This window comes from Solea solea, chromosome 6, assembly GCF_958295425.1.
Source record: "Solea solea chromosome 6, fSolSol10.1, whole genome shotgun sequence".
Lineage (NCBI taxonomy): Eukaryota > Metazoa > Chordata > Actinopteri > Pleuronectiformes > Soleidae > Solea > Solea solea.
The window spans coordinates 7289147-7307686 of NC_081139.1; the positions used below are offsets into that span (position 1 = coordinate 7289147).

An 18540-nucleotide genomic window follows, 5' to 3' on the forward strand; every position below is an offset into this window, starting at 1 on the left:
TTTAAACACTCTTTTGACATACATTTTGCCCAAAAAGAACAAAACGTCAACAAATGTATGGCTCTGTAGGAAAATATGACATAACAAATAAGATGTGGGAAAGACCGTGTTTTTTTTGTTAGCCCACAGTGACAGGACCTTGGTGTTGTCAGAAAAAAAAAAAACATTCACCTCAACATGCACCTAATGTCCACTTGTGGTTTCTTATAATATATATGTATACATGCTTTCCATGTGATTGGGTAAGAACCCTAACCCTAAATATGTTCATATACGGTATATACCTCCCTCTTAGTCTTGGACTGGAAACGTGACAGGAATAAGGTACCGCATTTTCCGGAGTATATGTCGCATCGGTCACAAAATACGTCATGAAAAAACCCATATATAAATCGCATCGGTCTATAAGTCGCATTTATTTCATTATCCAAAATTGAACATTTAATCTGACTATTCAGTTAGCCTGAAGATCATAGGCTAAACTTATTAACGCAACAGTTCATTAAGTTCCCGATCTTATTCTGCATCACTGAATCCGTTGAATTCTTCATCCTTGGTGTCGCTTCTAAACAATTCCGCCGACTCCGGAGGAAGATGAAGGGCCGTCTCCTCTAATGCTCGGCTGGCATCAGGACGTTTAGAATAGCACTTTGTTAGCCAAAAGCTCATAATTCCTTCATCTATCCACCCTTTCTTGTTTGAGGTCGCAACAAACATCTTCCATTTGAAAATAACCATTGGTGGCAGTTTGGAACCATCTCCACAGTTAGTGAAGTGTGATTTCTCATGACCTGTTGTCTCTATGCTCACACTTTTCTGCCCTTTTCTCTGCGACACTTCGGCTCATGGGGATGTCAAACGTGAGGGGCACATCGCCCATATTAATTATATGATCCGGTGACACATTGTGTGTCGTTGACTGCTTTTCAATGAATGCACGGGAAACTGTCGACCTTGGCTTGGAAGTCCGGTGGCAGTTTCTGACACAGCGTGGTCCGTGCGTTGCATGAAGTGATAGTGATAGAAGGCCCGCCAGCAAAATCATTTTTCATCTCCTTGGCAACAACATGCGCATGGAGACGCAACTGCACCGTTGATAAGCCCCCTTCCAGCAGCACGCTGTTCAACCCATTTGTGGACTCATTCCTCCATCTCTGGCCATTGCGCTTTCAGCCCGCGATTAGCCTTCTTTGATATTTTTTTTCATAGAAGAAAGAGTTACCTTTGGTTTTCGAGTTTTTCACTCACGCCAAACTTTCTTTCTGCTGCTCGATTACCGTTTTCGGCTGGATACTTTCTAATTTACGGTTTAAATTCTGCAGTATAGCTTTTTCGGTGGTGCAGTAGCAGCGCTCAATTCAAGTGTGGATGGTGCCATAGCGTATATTCACTTCTAAATAAAGGTCACATGGCCAGCCAAACTACTAAAAAAGAGTGACTTATAGTCCGGAAAATACGGTAGACCTAAAATAAGGAGGACATAAAGACAGAAAATACCAGCGGCATAGTGTTTCATACACTGTTCAAGCTTCTACAATCAAAGAGGAGATGATTTTACAAAGCTTCTGATGGGAGGAGTCAGTTTGATAGCCCTGTGTGAAACCCCGACAGTGTGGATCATCTCTCTGGTAAATCCCTTCCTTAAAGGGGGTTTAGCTGGAAGGAACACCTGGATATACTGTACAGAGTGTGTAGTATGTGGGGGATTACGTATATACATATACGTAAGCTCTGGCCTCTGTCAGTTAGACAAAGAAACAATAATACACTAAAATGACATTCGCACAATTGCAAACTGACTCACACACCAACACTACCTCGCCAGTGTTTAAAAAAATCAATTTGACTGAATCACAAGCATTAAATCATGTTTCCATTACCCTCACCCACAGAACCAGTCATCTGTATACATGAAACTTTGGAAGAAAAGCCAGAATGATTATGTGATGATTACGTGAGGCAAGACCTGTAACAGTAGGTTTGTTCATAAGATCTTTCTTTCTTTTTTTTTTAACTTTTCTCATACATTACCTTTTGATTTATTTATTTTACATAAATCTGACAGAATCAAAACATGGAACCACCCCCCCACCCAGCAAATGTGGCATTTCCTGAACCATAATGCCAAATCCCTTGTGTTGCTTTCATCCCCCAAAAGCATGCTGCTGCCAACCAAACTGCTCTGCGCTCTACAAGACCAACTTGCCCACGATGACGCCCACCACTAAGAAAAGCATAATGAGGGCCACTGTGCGGACACTCAACCCTTCCTCCTTCTTCATGCCCATTGAGGAGTGCTGAGACGACATCATGTTACTCTTCCTCATCCGCAGACCATCGTCCTCCTGAAAGAGGGGAATCAGAGAGGAAATAATTAAGAAATGATGAAAGAGGGGAAACATGTGGGGAGAGCAGTGGTAGTCGGAAGATGAAATTACAAATGAGAACGTACCGTAGATTAAAAAACGGACAGTGAGGGGAAATAAAAGGTTAGTTTGTACATCAGTCAACAAGATAAGGCAGTATTTATTTAGTAGTTGCAAATGATCTACTTAAATCTTCATTTCATCAAATCCCCCTGAGAACTGGAGAAGGCGCCAGGTTTTAACACACTTCATTTCCCAGCAGTGGGTGGGTGGGGGGGCTCTGTTAGTTTAATCTAAGCCACAGGGGCAGCCAACAGTCATTCTGCCTCTGGAAAAAAGTAAAAGGGGAGGAGGAGGTGGTGGTGGTGGTATTGGTATCTATGGGGAGGACCATGCTCTTTTGGCAGCCTGTGGCACATGTGCATCTGACTCATTTTCAACCAAACCTCATTTTAAACCTTACTTCATTGATCGTTGTAATTTATGGCACACACATTGATTTACACAACTGCTATTTCGTGTGGAACCCAGGAGTCTGCAGCTGATTACAGATGTGTGCCGTTTCACTGAATGCAAACTTTAATCGCAAAATACTGTCTCTGTTTAAGGAAATACAGCAGAGAAATACAGACGCTGCTCAGCCATTTTGGAAGAAAAACGTTGTTTGATTTAAATTTCCACTTCATTTGCTTATCGTGATGGTGAACATCAAACACGACAAAATAAATCGCAGAAACATAAATGAGAATCTGGGAGTTCCATGTCACCACATAATGTGGATAATTGAGATGACGGGTCTTCTATTTTCTTTGATTCATCATTTCTGTCTGAAAATAAATAGGGAGGTACGTTCCTTATCAATTGAAGGTTTTAGTTATTCAAGCAATATGTTAAGACTGGTTCCAACTCATTTGGCTGAGGAAAATGATAAGATTATTAAACTCAATGAAACAAGGTACTAATCACAGAAATTAAATGGTACTTTAGTACACAGAAAGGGCCATAAATAGCACTTGCTCCCTACGACAACTCCCCGGAGCTCTGCAGCCCCATGCCCCAGGCCAGCACTCATCCTACAGCCGGAACTCCACAGCTCCAATAAATGGAGTGGGGTGCAAGTGCCATGCACAGCTGGGCAAGGCTGCCTGAGGGACAGGGAGAGCCGGGGAGGAAACACAAAAGTTATTCCGACTATCCCTTATTTGTAGCTGCATTTATTGTAGCCGTGGAGCTCCAGTGATTTATCAAGGGGAGCAAGTGCCATTTATAACCAGGCAGAGCTGCCTGAGGCACGGAGAGAGCCAGGAGGGAAAACTATGGCAAGGGAATGCAAAAGTTCGGTCTAAAAATATTTACCATCATGACCCTAACTGGGCTTTGTAGAATTGTAAATGACGCACAATGGATTATATGGAAATTCAGTGACTATAGTCCCCGAGGCATCTCACTCACCCTAATCTGTTTGTTTTCTTCCCGTAGCCTCTGGGCCTCCATCTGCAGTCTCTTACACTCCTCCATGATCTTCTTCACCTCCCCGTCATCCAGGGTGGAGCTCAGTGACTTCACAGGCAGGGCAGAGGAATCTGACTTCAGCAAGCTGGACGACATCATCTTGCTGGACTCCATGTCATGCTGTAAGTGGGTTATAGGGTTACCATTTACAACATTAAATGCAGACTTTTGTTGTGGAGATGTTTCTATGGTAATTCTGAGCAATGGCTTGGATGGCACACAACTGCAGTTTACATTAGGGGACTTTCATGTTCACCATGAATGAAAAACACAGGCCTGCAAGAAAACAGAGCCACATTTGAAGCCCCCTCACTCTGCAGTACATTCAGCTTCCAACCCATGTGAAACTGTTTTTTATGTTTTTTGTTTTAACTACTACACAAGTAAACAGGCATATGGATAACAGTTTGATCATAACATACATTTAAGAACAAAGCCTTCTATTGCAATACTACTTATGTAACTCGTAAGCTCAGTCACCCATGTGGTATCGCATATCAGTTGTTAATTTATGTTTCATAGCTAATGAACATGTCGAAAAGAGCCATCATAGCAAGACTCAACAGAGAGAGAGATTCCTGTTGCATGTGATATAGATATATAGATATGGCACCTTAGTAGTGGCTGGGACTTTTTTGTCATGTATCCCTGTAATTTCTACATACAGATAATGTGTGTGTGTGTATATATATATATATATATATATATATATACATATATACACACATATATACACACACACACACACATATATATACATTTGTGAATCCATATGCTGGTTTAACCCTTCTCAGTGACATCTATCCAGAACTTTACTATACTCCTGTACAACAAAGGACATATTTGGGCTGTGCTTCCTACATGTACTGTATATCTTTTACAGTATGCAGACAGGGTGGCCCATCCCTATGACCTGGAAACTTAAAATATGTCATTTGTTTTATATGTTTTACACTCCGAAGTGGGCGTTTTAAAAGGTTTTGGCCAAAACATAAACTTATGGAATTGAGTCTGTGCTATATATCAAATTTGCTGCAGGTTTTCATGCTTATTCCATGCCTCCTATCTCCATGTTTGTAGAAGAGTTCACCCAAGGGTGCCTTTCATAAGTGGATGAAGCTGGTTTCTGTCAGCATTATCTGTCTAATGGACTCTGTAGAACAGTAATGACTGGGAGCAATGTGTATGTACCACACAGTTCATAATGAATTTAAAACAGCTACCACAGGTCATCTCTCTTCTCCCGGTGTTCATAAGGCTCGTAGACTAGGCTCATATTCTGACATGCTTACATCTCTACAGATATGTGGGGTCTGTGAGGAGTCCCAACAACAATATACTGAATGTGAGAATGAACAAAGTGTGCATTTGAAAGGTAGAGTGGGAGGGAGACAAGAAGAGAAAGATGGAGGAAAGAGGGAAGTGGAACAAGATGGAGAAAGAGATAAAGAGAGAGATTTATGCTAAACATTCAGAGGAAGTATAGACAAGATGTAGAGATTACAATTTTAAAACAGAGCAGGAATGAGAGGAGCTGAGATAGGACAGAAGACTTGAGACCCATACAGAGAAGGCAAATGAACGGTGGGGTGCTGGAAAACAATAAGAATTGTATAATGGAGCACCATCTAGTACTACCAATGATGTTCTGAAAAATAAGCAATAAAATGCATATTTTTAATTCTGGAAAGTAGAAATTGTGTGTTTGATTCCCTTTTGTTATTTGATTCAATTCTCCAGTGACAACAAATAAATAATGAGACAAAGAGAGGAGAGGAACAGGAACATGTGCTTACCATCTTTTCATTATCCAATGGCATCTCAAAAACACACCTCAGCTTCGAGTCCATGAGCTCTTCTGGCTTTGCTTCCTTCCACTGGAGTCATTTGATCAGGACAAAAGGACAAATTGCAATAGTTGGTGAACATGTAAAAATCCAACTCCAATAGAAGCAATACTTACACCTCTTTCAACATTATGTGTATGAACAGGGTTGATGTGGTGGCAAAACTATAAAGGACCTTTTTAAAACTTGGAAAGCAGTAAAAACATGTTTACAATGAGACATTCGCCTTGATAAAGTCCCATCAAATTATTGACATCACATTTTTGTAGTCCTCAGCAAAGCAGCTATAAACACCAACAACTGATATTTGGTGTAATTGTTTAATTAACATGTATGGCAGATAATTAGGCCTATTCTTGACATTACTTGTCAACTTCAATCCTGCAAAGTGCACTAAAACTTTGATCTTTCAACAAAAAGTTTAATTCTTATTACCCATTATTTAAAATGTATGTATGTAATTTATGGATCATTATTTTAAATATATTGGTGCATATTGTGTAATATGTATAATGCAGATTGGAGACACATCTTTAGTGATGCCTAATCAATGGTTATTTTTATTTTTAAGAGCAATTTTATGTATAATTTGATATAAACTGTTATATTTCATCAGATGGAGGAAAAAGAAATTCAGCATTATATATTGGTAATCAGCTTTATCATTCAAGCTCTAACCTCATTAAACCACTGATTATGATTATGATTATGATTATTATTCTTATTAGAAATGTATGCTAAAATAAAATTAGGTAATTCCTTTTTTGCTGCACAATCCAATCCACTGTCACAACACTCACAGTTTAGTCTGGAGGTATAAAATCTTAATGTCAGCGGCAGGCAAGACAAAATATTCAAGACACATGCTTGTTGACTCTGTCCAAGACCTGCAGATGTTCTGTTAAAACACAGCTGGTAGATATGGCATCTTCATAAACTGTATGCTGAGGAGACCATTTAAAATAATACAATAAATAAGCAGCGTTTCATTGGCAAGTACCCTGTTCCTCAAACTGGGTGGCAAAAGCCTGACGTTTAAATAAATCCCTTACAGCCTTGCAATCCTAAGGTTGCCTGTTCAAATCACACACCAAATGGAAATTTCCAATGGAAGTCAAGCTGTCTTGGAATTGAGCACTAAACACACAACACAACTGCACAGTGAGGTTTAATACCTGGACATATCATATTCACATTGTGGCTGTAAATGTGACTATGTTCCTGGTCACCGTGCACTTTTAACATATTTTTTAAACAGCTGGATTGTTATTAGAGAAGACATGCTATGTCCAGTGTTTCCAGCTCCAAACTGTGTGTGAAGCAGCATATAATTGCCATCAGGACTGTGCTCTCTCTCTCTGTTGTCCTCCTTTTTAAAGGCCAACTCCAAAATCTCCAAATATCTCCTTTTTAGTCTAAAGTCTGTTACAATTGCAGGCTTGAACAACGCACATTCACAAGTCCAGGTTTTTCTGCTGTTTGGTGACCCTTGGGTAACTATTGCTCAGGTTGTCTGTGTATTACAGTATGTGCAAGTATTTTACTGTGTGGGTAACTAACAAAGTGTTACAACTAAACAGTATTTTTTTTTTTTTTATTGCTGTACTGCAGGATCTCCTCCAGGCCAGTGGCTGTCTACGTGAGACATGGTCAAGTAAGGTCTTTCAAGACCTTCTTTTAATGTTAAATATATTAAGTTTTTCAGGTGGAGATAATACATTTTACATTTTGTTAGCTCGTTCCTCTTGAATGAGAGAATAATCATTTTAACAACAATTTCCATAACTGTTCAAATAATGTGACCTGGAACTTTGGTGTCAGAAAATGAATGGGTAGATTATGTACAAAGAGGAAACTGAAAGGTAAAGTAGCAATAATAATGACGATAACAGTAATACATAAATATTGTTAAAAGTGACCTATACTCACCACTCCCTCCATATCAGTCATGTCAGGAGGCGCTAGCAGTGACTGGACCATGAACTTGTGTTTACTCTTTTCATTCGGGTCATAATCAAATGGCTGCAGCATTACTGAATTTTTTTAAAAAAAAGAAGAGAAAAAGCAATAATCAGGGTCAGCATAGGAATGACAATAAACTGGCATAAAATAACAATAGAAAAAAATAAAGACACATACAATAACAGTAAAATAACTTCAAAGATATTCTATTTACAGTGACTCATGAAAAAAAAATCACATATCATCAAATAGTAGCACAACAATATTCTATCAAGTTTTACACTTGCAACCTAAGCTAAGCAGGCTACAAACACAGAAAGCTTCCTTTTAAAATGTCACAAAAATAGTTTGGGGTTAAAAATGACAGACTAACTTCTTATAGCAGCAGATTACTTTTTTCTTGTTCATTAGCAATACTACTTATCCTTTGAGGGCCACTGGGGAGCTACAACGAACCCCAGCTAATACTGGTGGGAGGTGAAAGGTGAGGTACAGGCCACCAGTCTTTCACAGGGTTGCAAATTAACCCAACCTGCATGTCTTCAGACAGAGAGGAAAACCAGAGCGGCTGTGCTCGCTGGCCAGGGGCCAACCCCAGGGCCCTTTTGCTCCCACAACACCAGGTAAAAACAAAAAAATCACACAATGTAAGATTTCAACCTTCAAATGACATCTTTAAGACTATTTTGATGGTACATCATCTTACATCAGGGTGAATGGCAGCTCTGTCAAAGCCTGCTCAGGTCTGCATTGCACTGCATTGACACTATGGAACTTGTTACCAGGACATATATTTCACGACAGTTGTAACAAACTATACTTTTACGAACTGTGGAGGGGACCCCAAGGGCAAATCCTACATTGTGTTACTTTAAGAATTACATAAAAGTGAATATTTGGGGTGATAAATGGTTACACACCAGCCCACTGTGTGACCAGCAAATGAGGACTGTTATTTCCTCCTATTTTAAACCGAAGCCTTGGGAGCCTCCCAATATAGAATTAGTATAATGATTTTGTTTAGCAATGACTCTCAGTGTAATTTCCCCCTATTTTAAACCTTGTCCCCCAGGAACCTCAGGAAAGCGTGTCAAATTGTCTTTTTAGTATCGTCCAAACTGCAGCAGACAGAAAAACAACATGATTTCTTGGGGAAATTTAGGGAAAATAAACTTCTTTCCCAAATACTAACACTTACGGAACATACGCTATTAGTACTAGTCAGCAATGTTCCATCTTTTTTCCTTTCTCATCTCTTGCGTTCACTATGTGGATTAAAGAGGCATTAGTGAGTATCAAATACCCGTGTATTTGTCAAACACAAAACTAGGGCCTCCATGTCTTAAAGAAATTGGGCTTGCTCCTGCCACTTGGAAAAAGGGTTTTAGATGATTTATTTCTATGTTCGTGTTACCATGACGGTGAAACACTGACAGATCTACAAATGCCCAAGGGGGTAATCTTGCTAACAGCTTCCAAGTCTGCCTTTTTCTTTCTTAACATTACACATCACTCTAACAAAAAGCAGGTGTGGAGTTGGAATACTACTTTAACCCATCACCACATCAGTCCCCTTAGTCTGTGGTGTGTTATTTGATGTCATTCCAGTGACTGAAAAAGTATTTCAGAGCTGCAAGAATGATTTACAATCACCTTCATATGTCAGTTGTCTAGTTAAGGTGGTTGGATGAGTAAAACAGATGAAAAAGCCTATTGATGTCTGATCGTTTTCTTCTCTTTAGAATTGGGATGTAATTCAAAGCAATACTTTGACATTAGTATGAACTATGTCTGCAATGTCTATGCGCTTCTTCAACTTTCACAAGAAAAAAATGACCTCCTAATTTCAAAGCTGGTGTAGCCATTAGGTTGGTTTTCATACATGGCACATGCCAATTCTCCCTGGAGTGGAAAACCTTGGAGATGTAGTGCACCATTACAGCAATCAAGGCATTTCAATGTCACAAACCAGAAACAGACGGCTTGAACAGATTGAGAATGTCCTGTTTCAGTCAGACTCAATTTGTACGGCCATCTACCTTCGGGTCCAAGGGGACGATAATGGAGAATGGGGGCAGAAAGTGTTTCAGTTCTTTGAGCAACATAAAAAAGGTCCAGAGCCAAGGTCTGAGATTTAAAAAAAAAAAAAACAGTAGAGGAAAAAAATACTTTGATTTGCAACCTTTGAACATACATTTGCAAAAAGCTACTGCTAATGGAATAATTCAATCTTCTTACTTCATGCTGGGCATACATTTGTTAAACGGAGAGGCTAATTGCAGTCAACATGGTCAAGCTGGATGTAATCACATGCCTGCTTATTATTGATGAATAGAATAAGTAGAGAGGCGAAGGAGGAAGGTAAGAACATTTTTTTTTTTTCCCACTTCTGTGTTGTGCCAGAATTACAACAAACACTTACCTTTAAGTGCTTACAAAATAGGTAATAGGTAAGTAATTTAAAAGGTGATGTTTAGAAATCTCTTTTTACAAACGCAGCAAATAAGAGCCACACAAGGTTTGGCATTTTTGATTTAAACAGTACCAACATAAATCATCAAAGTAGTTGCATATTTTTTTCTTCTGTCAAATAAGTGGTTCAATCAATGAAACTATATGTATCAGTTTCACTCAATAGCTATGAGCAAAACAAGTGTCAACATTCATGGCTCAGTTTGGTTCACAGAGCCATGAGTTACAATTAATTCATATTAAAGATCAATTGCTTTGTCAATACAATCTCAAAATATTGTAGAAAATATGTCTGCTGCAGTTTCCCAGAGTGGCCCAGTACTGGAAAACCAGCTGTAAATTGCATCATCATCACTTCCATCTGACATCACACAACCCACCAAAAGGAAACAGTTCCAGCCATCTCATCAGAGAAGTTTGTGTGATGAATGTGTTCTATAATTTAGTTTGGTCTTTAAACATTGTTATAAAAACTCAAATGGCCATTAATAGGCAAAATGTTCCCCATCCCTGGTTAATGTACATTATGTTGTGTCTGCACTTTGGATTTAGTCATCTGCCATTCATCACGTAAACTTCTCGGTTAACTTAGTTCTTTCTTGGATCCTCAAAAGTAGACCTGCTAAATCAATTAGATTAGTGACAAAATTGGAATACAGGCAGAGACTGTCACAATTCCCACCCCAACACAAGTATCAAGGAGTGTGTGTGTGTGTGTGTGTGTGTGTGTGTGTGCACATTCAGGGCAGGGAAACAAAAATGAGGTATCATGTTAAAATATATCCAACACATGTAAAATAAAATAAATGCCACTGGCATAAAAGATCAAGATGAGGAGACTGGTTTGATTGCTGATCTCCCATCAGTTAAAAAAAATGCCCAGATCAGCTCCAATCCTATACTTGATAAGGACTGGGACATCCCTTTCTTGTCCTCTTATAACATTAACCCCTTTGAAATTAATATAAGGACAAGCAAAATAAGCTCATTCTGAAAAGTGCAATAAAGACGTTGTTCTTTTTCTTTCTGGCTCCCTAAGCATGATAGTACCTCCCGAGTATGTCAGACAAACTTCTGACAAATTCCCAGAAGAAGCTCAATATTTGTGGACACAAGAATTTTTGAAACATTCACGCCACATACTTTTCCACTGGATGCTGCTACATGACACCAATCAAACTCAGCAACATTCCTGTGGTTATGGCTATGTTCAACATATACAGTTACAGCTGGGTTGAGCTTCAAAAGCGCAGAGTCTACCCTCAGCTAAGCCTGCAAATGACACATGTGGGGTTTGTAGGTATTCTGTGGCAGACAGTTCTCCCCCACCTCAATGAGAGAGTCTGTGTATATTGCTTTGTTGTTTAAAACTACAGGTAAAAAATAAGTGACTCGAGCAAGTTACAAAACCTGTACTTCTGCCTGAATACCTCCAAGTTTGTCCTCTAGGGATATTTTACTGTTGGTAAAACTTGTGGTATGTGTGTAGAACAGCAAATAATGATTTTAATAAGGTAAAACAGTCTGACAAAGAGATTTTTTTTGATCAATTAGCTGTAATGACACTTTTAAGAAGAAAAGAGACACAAAGAAAGTCAAACCTACAGGTTTCTCACATAACAAAATGTATGTTTATATTCAGTGCTACACAAAGCACTGTGAGACCCAGAGGTTAAACATAGTGAATTATCATTTGGCCTGTGGTGGTGAGCTTCTCGTTTCAAACAGCACCAAGTAGAGATGATGTGGTTAACTTTTTCTTCAACTTTTTTTTTATGAGCCGCACTGGTGAACTGATACTAGAGGACATAAGCAATAGGAATATTTCAATTCAGTATACAAAATAGCATCTGTTGCTCATTTCAGAATGGTATAGCAACAAATATGTCAGTTTAATGGTGTGAATTTATCACGTAAAGAATTTTACTTACACTTGGTCTTTGCCAATATCAATAAAGTATGATGTTGATATTAAAAGCCCACAAGATGAAAAACCACAAACACTTGCTATCCTGTTTAAGTGCCCTACTCTGACAGTACTACATTGGTGTTTGTTCTCCCTGAAGACAGACTGCATTGGGGGAGGCTACAGACCATGCCTGTTATTGCAGTTCAGGTCCCAAATACAGACAAATGTGAAGACAGGATAACAGCAGAGAATGTCCAAAATCTAATGGCAGGCTGAGCCATAGTGCTGGGCGATATACCAGTTAATACCGAAAATTGGTATTTATTTTACGATATGAAATTTACAAATACCGCAAGACCTGTATGTGAAAAACGGAATGTGGCGTAGCAAAACACTGTTCAATGGGGGACCCGTTTTACTGCTGCACCACACATGCTAAGGGCTTAGCTGTAACTGGAGCAATGACCACTTTACTCCACCAACTTAGCAGAAAACACGTATTAGAGAACCAATAATGTATGCAGTTACACACACATAATTGCACCACTCTATCTCTCTCGCTCGCTCAAAACAAGCAGACACACACACACACACACACACACAACTGTGCCTCTCTCACTGGAGCACTCATTCATGCTAATGCATGAAAAAAACCCTGTTGTACACCACTGAAATTTAAAAAAATACCAGCACTACTACCCTCCCCAACCCTTAAGTGGAGGATAAAGTGGTAGAAAATGATTGACCAGCACTATAGAACCAGTGAAAAAGGATTTTGGATGAGGGAAAAAGTGGAGCAAAACTATAACTCCATACACATTGTCCATATTAAGACACCCAGAGGGACAGATCTTTGTATTTATTGCTGAATGCATTTTCAGAAAATCTTTTTGGACTTGAACCTGTGACGTTTTGTCAGCCTAATAAGTATGAAAGATGAAGACAGCTGTTCTGATTTGTCACCCTTTGATGACAGCAGGGCCCCGTGAAACATTATTCAGTTGTTGACACTAGATAGGGTATGTTGTAAAATTAGTCTCTGGCTGTAAATGGTAGAAGAGACACAGAGTGGGTAGAGACAGTACCTGTCTCCCTCAAAGTATATGACTGGGTATGAGGCAACCCAGAAACAGAAAAAGTGTTGCACACTCCATATACATTTGTGGCACATGGAACCAAAACACTTTTTCCTGTTTTTGTGGGAATGAGAGAATGTTTGGTGTATTAAAAGTAAAAAAAAAAACCTTCTGATTAATTTTTTCTGGTGAAGTAAAAGTTTCAAAAACAGTGGTAGCAACATGATGAAGTTGCAAGTAAGTAAATGCATATGTTAACAAAGCAATCAGAGATGGCAGACTTCACCCCATTCACGCAACAAGCCCCTGTCGGCCTCTGTTGGTCATGTTGGCAAGTGCAAGTGCGGAAACACAGAGACAGACAGACAGAGCCACTAAAAACAATACTTCACACCCCTCTGTGGGGTAAAGTAATAAAGGTTAATTGTCCTACAGTGTTTTGTGATTAGTCAGTTGCTCATTTATTACCGGAGACATTGATTGAAGTGCCTGCATCGAGAATTCCACTGTTTGGCCGCACACAGTAGCGGCGTGGTGCTGTGGTCTTCACCTTGAAGCATACATTCCTGTCTGTAGGGTTGGAGAGCTTGAGAGACGTGGTGACCACGTCTGAGAACGGACCTGTAAAAAAGGTGGACATTTAAAAAGTTTGTTTTGGACAAGACAGTTGAGGGGTATAGTATCTGTGTGTTCTCTTTGATAAATCACATATATTACATTGTTTTTTAAAATGTGCAGCAAGAAAGTGACAATTATTACTGAACTAATTGGACAAATTTACAAAATATGTAACACTGATTTTACTGCACCCTCCTAATCTGAGAATAAAATACAAACAGGCTAGAATTTAAACAATGTGAATGTTCAGAATAATTAGCTGAATATAAAACAAGTGAGCAAAGACAAAAAAAAGCGACATGTGCTCACTAGATTCAGTGTGGTCAAACAAAGCCTCAATGCATGTAAATTTAATTATAACAAATCCAATCCACTCCCACAAGTTGGAACTTCTGCCACACGGTTTCCTTATTTGACCTGACATTTTGATAATAGGATTTTAGCGCCTGTCAATTCAGCTACTGCAGGTTTTTAAAAAACATTTAACTTGAACTCTTCCACAAGATAAATATTTCTCTGCCTATTTCTCATATAAACCCTCAAATACTATGTCTTGGTAACATAACCTGGCGAGAACTATTATAAATAATATGGTCAAAAGCATATCACTGATGCAATTTAATCTATTGCTCCTTTTTCTTCTAAAATGACTCTGAATTATTGTAGACAAGTGATGTCTAATCCATCTTCTTGATTATGAGAAACAATTATTGTATCAGTTTACAAAAATGTTTAATGCAGGGTTGGGTCGTTGATCTGAAAGGTAGTAGTGTATATAGCGACTATCCTGTCCTCCCGTAGTCACTCTGCATAAGAGTGGGAGTTTTTGGCGTACTCAACAAACAATTGTCCACACACGTGCGTGTTCGGACACAAAAAAAGTCACAACAAAACATGACTGGATTAATGAAAAAGAGGAAACTAATAAAAGTGATATTGCTGGAAAACAAAGAAGTGAGATGCGTAAGTGAGCGAGTGAGCGGTAAAAAACGTATAATCCTCCACCCCATGCCCCCCTGATTGCCTACACCTGTAACTATAAAGAAAGCGCTTAACTGCCACCAGTGGAGACCTGACAAAACCTAAAAGACAGACAAATAAACAGATGTGGCTCCTACAGAGTAGATTTAGTTCTTGGCATCAACTGGAGCAGTTGAGTATTAGACCACAAATGTCATCATCAACTGAACCACACATTAGACAGAATTTACCCTGCCAGCTCCCAAAGTCTGTATAAGGACCAACTGAGTCAATGTGTAAATTAAACGGGTCATTGCAGGTCTCTAGGAATTCACATTGAATGAGTGAGTAGTCGTCTGGATGGTGTTTCTATCCTGCCTCCTCAATAACTCCTCGCAACTCACATAAACCACATGGAGTATTTCCAGTAGTTAAGAACGCTTACAGTCTCAGACAGTTACTGTACAATTTCCCAAACTTTAAACTTAATTTCACATGAGTCACTTATGGAAACCAAGTATAATTTCAGAACTTACCTTTACCATTAATTAAGAAGATATAAAATAAATATTCCCAATTTATGTAATGTCTATAACAGAGGTCTAAATGTATTTGTTGTTGGACAAATTATATTTATTCAAATAGCATTACAAACTCTCTGCTTGGCAAGACCACATTTTTGAATCAAGTACAGTTTTCTAATAATGAAAAAAACTAATTAGGCCACTACAAAAGCTAACATGGACAGGGTCAAATTTGCAGTTCAAAGCCCAATGACACTGCATGAAAGCATGGCTCTATTTCAGAATTAGCACGTACACCAGATTGAAGATAAAGTTTCAGCTCAAAAAACATCAAGAGCAACTGACACTTCCCTAACCCACTGAGCAAAAACAGAGAGGAAATTCAGACCCTCACAAGTCTGGCTTGACATCAAGGCTTTTAATGAAAGAGACTCACGCCACTGACTACTGTACACCTGATCTACTACTTCCTGAAAGTTTCTTGGCATACTGTTCCAACTCATGAAAACTACAAATGACAGTCAAAAAAATATTACATATATTGGATATTTGAAGCTGTCATCTTCCAGGTTTGGGTTGTATTAAAAAAACATAGAACTGTGGGGAGGTGGAAAATTTGATGTAGATTTGTTAATATTACCCGATTAAAACAAAATTTTATTTTAAAAAAGCATAATTTTCATAGCCTAAGTAAGTATTTGCCCCACAGATAAGGTCTCAAAAGTTTCTACTAACAGACCCACTCTCCATTTCATTAAGTTTCACAATATGCCTGTGCCTACATATTATTTGGGACTTGAGTAGAAGCATGTGATTTGTGCTACTGTCAAGAACAACGAGCATTGTTCCTTGTTTAACACACAACACATCTGATTTGACACGTTATTTTGAACTGTTGGATTCAAGGGGCCAGGCCAAGCCGAGCCAGGTCAGGCACCCATGCGGTGGTTTGGATATCTTAAGTCAGCACAAACAGGTTTGAGGTTGAATGCCACTGGTGGGATCTAATGGTTGGAAAGACATGAGAAATGTGTAAACACATTTTTGTGTTTGAGACACAAACTAATCGACAACACACACACAGGCAGCTTTGCATAACAACACTTAATGAGGTGTATTCTGATATAATCAGCTATTACACTATGAAACTAACAATATTTTTCACAACAATTAGTATGACAATCATTTTTTTTTCAACTACTTGTGCGTAATCATGTACACTCAAATTCGTCAAAGCGGAATGTGATTTCTTGGTTGGCTTGATAAACAGTGCAAAACATAGAGAGATGGTTTCTGAGCAACAAGATGACCTAATATGACAGAGAGCTGATGGGAGATCAAAATAAAAGAACGTTGCATATTATGTTAATAATAAAAACAGGTGTGAGATGCACATTTCCATGATGCAATGTGGCTGATCAGTAATAGTTCAATGTTGTATTATCATATATCCTTGATGGTAATTACTTGTTTACATTGCATGAATATCTGTCTATATCTTACTATGATCCATAACAAGTCAAGTATAAGGCAAATCATAAGAACACAGCAAGATTATTGGACATAATGTCTAAAAACTAGAAAAAGAAGTGCTACTAGGTCTGAAGCAGATTGTCTGTACAGTGAAGGGCAGAAAACTGTATTATGTCGCAGACTACTCCCAAAAAATTACAAATACCTATCCTTCAAAAAAAAATGCAAGAATCATGAGACATCAGTGAGGAACAACATATAGGTAACAAAGCTTTGGTTATGGTTTACTTAAAACTGTCAAATATAATGCTGTCCCTTGCTTTTCATATGAGAATTTGACGATTTTCTTTGTCAGAATTACTCCTTAAGATCTTTGAATATATCAGTTGTACTGCTGCACAAACAAAACAAGACAATCAAATATTATACATAACCAATTAATACTGAGAGCATTCAAGCATTCCCTGTCTGTCTGTATGTTTTCTGGGTTTTATTAACAAAATAACATTAATAAAAAAATGTGATTCAACACTCATTGATTGCAACCTTTTAGATGTCTCCAAATGTCATTCTTGATTGGAGCAAATATCTAATTATGCTTTGAATCTGTCGTTGAACATAACAATATTTTCGTGATACTAATTAGCCTCTCACTCCCAAGTACAGAGTGCAGAATATGTGTCAGGGTGTAATGTAATACTGAGCGGATACAGTAGTGCCATGAGTTTATGTAATAATGTTTAGGCCTAAGGCAACGTGACACTTTTGCAGCCAAATAGTGAACTTCACTCGAATGGTCATCAGGACAAACCATAAGGAAACTGGCATGTCGATGACCTGTAGCTAAAACATGTGAGCAGGTTTATCAACTGTCCTGTCATTATATTACAGCTTACTGTCCAACAGAGCAGAGAGAGCTCATGTCAGCTAGCTCAACCTGCTAAGGATGTAGCAACACCATGTGTGCAACGAGGTCAAGAAATTAGAGGGCACTTGTGCTGTGACATATTTATTATGGCTAATATTTCATAGTGGACGGACGTTTCGTGTCGTACTCTCGGGATAATGTAAGGGGCTGCCAGCTTGAGTGCATACCAGGGCCTGGATAGCTTAGCCGCTGTAAGCTAATTTAGCTAGCTGGCTAGCTAGCTGTCAGTTGACCTGCCGTCCGCACAGAGCAGACTCATTCGTTTCATGAGGGGCAAAATAATAAGAGTGAGCACTGCATCTTCTCCCCGGTTATGTTACCATAACACTGATCTGCCCCCCTTCTCCGCCCGGCGTCTGGCAGATGCGCCCCCGGGCCCTCCCCTCTCTTACCTCTGAATTTCAGTTCGTGTTGAGGCTCTAAGAGCAGAACCTGTTCCGGCCTGGCCATATCCCAACAGCTGGAGCGGGGTTAGCGCACTGCAACCAGTTCCTGTCGGTCTCCCCCGTGTCAGGATTTTGTTGGGTGCTGCAAGGTCTGCGGTGTTGTTTTGACAATGAATTAGCGGGTGTATATCCTCTATAACCCCCAGTCACTGGTGCTACTCGAGCTGCTAGCGGCTGTTGTGATGCAGCAGGAAGGGAGTGAAAGACAGCGCGGTGACGTCACTGCCTCTGCAGAGAGAGACACACGGAGGGGGAGGAACGGGGGAGGTTGATGGTATTGATGGGTGACCCAGCTTTAGGGAATATATAAGTGGATAAATAAATAATAGTCATAATAAAAAATGTCGCATCTGAACTTACCTGTATGACATCTTAGAAATTGTACATATTTTTCATCAGCAACATATTTTACAAAGCTTTAAAAATAAACAGACTTGACTTTTCAAG

The 18540-nt window shown here is 39.1% G+C and overlaps 1 protein-coding gene across 1 annotated transcript; it reads right to left on the reverse strand.

Annotated features, from left to right (window-relative positions):
* Positions 1-397: 397 nt before the first annotated feature.
* On the reverse strand, positions 398-18300 carry LOC131460775 (vesicle-associated membrane protein-associated protein B/C-like). The gene is made up of 6 exons (XM_058631555.1): positions 18040-18300; positions 13613-13765; positions 7655-7758; positions 5675-5755; positions 3819-3998; positions 398-2345 (listed from the first exon to the last, which is right to left on the reverse strand). The coding sequence occupies exons 1-6, from the start codon at positions 18095-18097 to the stop codon at positions 2190-2192; spliced, it is 732 nt and encodes a 243-aa protein (XP_058487538.1). The 5' UTR covers positions 18098-18300; the 3' UTR covers positions 398-2189.
* Positions 18301-18540: the final 240 nt, after the last annotated feature.